Consider the following 3316-nt stretch of genomic DNA (forward strand, 5'->3'; position numbering starts at 1 on the left):
GCAGTGGGCTTCTGAGGCTGGAGGGTACCTGGAGGGGTAGCCCAGGGCGCTGATCCGGATGGTCTCCAGGAGCCCACAGGCTCGAAGCTGCTCCACTGCTCGCCTGGAGTCAAACCTGGGGGCAAAGAGGGCCCGGTCTGGATCAGCCAACTGGGCATGCTCCGAGCTGGGCAGGGCCGAGGCAAAGGGGACAGAGCCTGGGGGGCAGTAGTGCCCCCGGCCAGGCACTCACACGAAGGGCTGCTTGCTGTCGTTGGGTTTGATGCAGCGGATGTAGTGGGGCGTGGTGCTGCTCAGTGTCTCCATCAGCCGGCCCAGGGAGGCCCTGAACTGCAGCAGGGGACCAGGCAAAACAGGGCTCAGGGCCAGCAGGAGCATCCTGGAGCTCGTGGGGTTCCCCCAGCCAGGATGCACACGGGTCCTGCTGGGCTACCCCAGCCCCAGAACACGGTTGCCCCCCACACCCCCCCCGCATGCCTGGCTGCAGAGTGTCTTCTTGCTCCTTTGGCTACCAGGCAGTGACCTGCGGCTGGGCCGAGCAGCTGCCCTGTGCCCGTGGGACCTGCGGGCCACGGGGACATCCCCTTCCTCCAGGAAGAGCTCAGCCAGCAGGGCTGACTGCACAGAGCAGAGCTGTTAGAGCCAGGCAGACCTCGCAGAGAGCATCACCCAGTACCCAAAGGGCCATCCCCACTGTGAGACGCTGCCCCAAAAGACCACAGGCTCCACAGATGCCAGCCCAGCTGCCATCCAGATGTGTCAGATCCAGCTGTGCCCCTGCCCACTGCTGTCCCCATGGAAAAATTAAGTGCAAGCCACAGGCACCCTCCCAGATAAGCCCTCCAAGAGGTCCCTTACCTTCTGCCAGCACCATGTAGGGTGGAAGAGAGAAGCAACAGCATTACAGACCTGGAAGCAGCAGGACCCTCCAGCCCTCTCAGCAGGACATGGCCAAAGTGTCCTCCCAAGACAGGGAAGTCCAAGGCAGGGGAACAGGGTGGGGGGCACCCCAACCCTCACCAGCACTGTATGGGGCTGTACCAGCAAGATACCCTCCAAGGCTTACACCTCCTACACCATCAGTCCTCCCTGGCCCAGGACCCTGCTCCCGGTGGCTCTCACCTTGCTGGCTCGCAGCAGCCCCACCAGCTCCTCAGGGACAGTGTCCCTGTTCTTCTCCACAAACCCATCACACTGGTATTCCACCTGGCAGGAGACAAGGCAGGCACCAGCATTAACCTGCAGCTTCCCAGACCAGTTTGGGGCAGGGCTCTGCTTGGCCACAGCCCACAGCTTTTGGAGGAAGCCCTTGCAGGAGTCAGAGCTGGTGGTGACCACGCTGCTCAGCTCCTGTCCTACCCCAAGGGACAGATTTTACACCCGGGTACAGAGCTGGAGCCCAGCAGCAGAGCCACCAGGATGCACCTCCTAGCCCAGGAGGGTGCAGGCACTTGCCACCAGCTCCCAAAAGGGCAAGGCTGAGTGCCCACTGGTGCAGAGCCACTGCCCAGCCCTGGGCTGCACCACCACAGCTTCCCTTACCTTGCCAGCAAAGTGGCAGACAACGAAAGCATCCGTGTGCCTCCGGGGCCTCTGGAAGTGGGAGCTGCCCAGGTGGATCCGCCAAAGCTTCTGGGCCCAGCTCGTGTCGTTGCCTTGGGGCATCTGCCAGGCAGAGGGGTCAGAGTGGGCAGCGAGGGGCAGCCCGTGGCAGCCTGCTCCCAGCCCCCCTCGCCCACCTTGCACTCCTCATTCAGCAGGTTCAGGATGCCAAGCTGGCCCTCGATGAGCTCGATGCACGGCTGGTTGTCACAGAAGTCAATGAAGTCCCAAGGGATTTCCTCAGCCACATACTCCTCCTGCTCCAGCTTGAAGACGTGCTGCAGGGTGGGGAGAGCAGAGCAGGACTCAGCCAGGACGGGACAAACCTGGCAGGCTGCAGGAAGTGGTTTGGCATCCCTAAAACACCCAAGCAGCCCTTCTCCTGGAGTAGGAGCACTTTGGGAGAAAGAAGGGGCCTGCACCCAGCTCCAGCAGACTCCCAAGTGCCACGTTTGCAGGAACTGAAGCACCAGCCCCAAAGCAACAGCTCCCAGCAAGGGGACACATCCAGGCAGCACCCACCAGGTTGAAGAGCTGCTGCAGCTTCTCGTTGGCATAGTTGATGCAGAACTGCTCAAAGCTGTTGTGCTCAAACATCTCAAACCTGTGGGCAGCAGAGACCTGCCTGAGGCAGTTCCTGGGCAGAGCTGCCCCTGCCAGCCACGAGTTCCCACCCAGGAGAACTCAGAGCAGCTGGTGGCTGCAGGAACAGGACCACACTCTTCCAGGCAGCCCAGGACAGGGAACCTGCTCTCACCCGTAGATGTCCAGGATGCCAATGGAGGTGTGGTGGCCCTCTGGCGAGCGCAGGGCACAGTTGACCCTGCTCACCATCCACCTGAAGACCTGCCCATACATGTACTTGGCCAGGGCATCCCGGGAGCTGAGCACCTGCTGCCTGGAGAGGGGTTTCAGGTAGATCTCTGCAGCAGTCACCAGCTTGCGGTGGCAGAGCCAGCGGGTCACCGGCAGCATCTCGATGCCCAGCAGCGTGCAGAACAGCCCCAGGGCCTCGCTGGGCTGTGAAGGGACAGCTCTGTCACCACAGTGTCACTGGGACATGGCTCCCAAAGCTGGCACCGCTCATGAGCTAGTCTGGGAGGTGGGATGTGGGCACGGGGCTGTCACCCACCTCCACGACACAACTGTCCCCGTGCCGGTCCCTCCTGCCGACCGTGACCTCGCCCAGGTGCAGGATGGCAGCCAGGGTGCTGAACAGCTCCAGCTGCTCAGCCTCGGGGACACCTGCAGGCACCACACAGGGGTGAGGGGACTCCCCAGGGTCCCCCCCACCCTGCGCCAGACCGACCCCCCCCCGCATGGCACGAGCCAGAGGGGTGGGGACAGCCTGTGGATAACGGGGCTCCCCAGCACCGAGGTGCCCGATGCCAGGATGTGAGGGCAGGAGGACAAACCAGCCCCAGGGACCACCCCCCACCCCCTGCCCAGCCGTGCCCGGGCAGGGCAGTACCCAGGAGGCAGAAGGCCTGTCGGACACTCTCCAGGTTGGCCGCGTCAGCAGCGCTCTGGGTGGCAGAGCTCCAGCCCTGGCAGGTGTAGTGGAAGGACTCTGCCCCTCCTGTGGTGGAGACAGGGAGATTAGGGGAGAGAAGGAAGAAATGTTTTGCCCTAAGGGTGGTGAGACCCTGGCCCAGGTTGCCCCTAGAGGTAGTTGACGCCCCATCCCTGGGACCATTCCAGGGGAGGTTGGACA

The 3316-nt window shown here is 63.1% G+C and overlaps 1 protein-coding gene across 1 annotated transcript in view; it reads right to left on the reverse strand.

The window, feature by feature from the left end:
- LOC103771032 (unconventional myosin-Vb-like) overlaps window positions 1-3316 on the reverse strand; it is a gene marked incomplete at both ends in the record, with an annotated part of 4524 nt that overhangs the window by 500 nt on the left and 708 nt on the right. The window contains 9 exons of the mRNA XM_008938320.1: window positions 29-115; window positions 233-330; window positions 1123-1206; window positions 1543-1665; window positions 1740-1880; window positions 2125-2206; window positions 2360-2622; window positions 2735-2847; window positions 3074-3181. Coding sequence (XP_008936568.1) covers window positions 29-115; window positions 233-330; window positions 1123-1206; window positions 1543-1665; window positions 1740-1880; window positions 2125-2206; window positions 2360-2622; window positions 2735-2847; window positions 3074-3181 — 1099 coding nt within the window. The remainder of the gene's footprint in view (window positions 1-28; window positions 116-232; window positions 331-1122; window positions 1207-1542; window positions 1666-1739; window positions 1881-2124; window positions 2207-2359; window positions 2623-2734; window positions 2848-3073; window positions 3182-3316) is intronic.

The sequence above is a fragment of the Merops nubicus genome, unplaced genomic scaffold, assembly GCF_000691845.1.
Source record: "Merops nubicus isolate BGI_N331 unplaced genomic scaffold, ASM69184v1 scaffold27700, whole genome shotgun sequence".
Taxonomy (NCBI): Eukaryota; Metazoa; Chordata; class Aves; order Coraciiformes; family Meropidae; genus Merops; species Merops nubicus.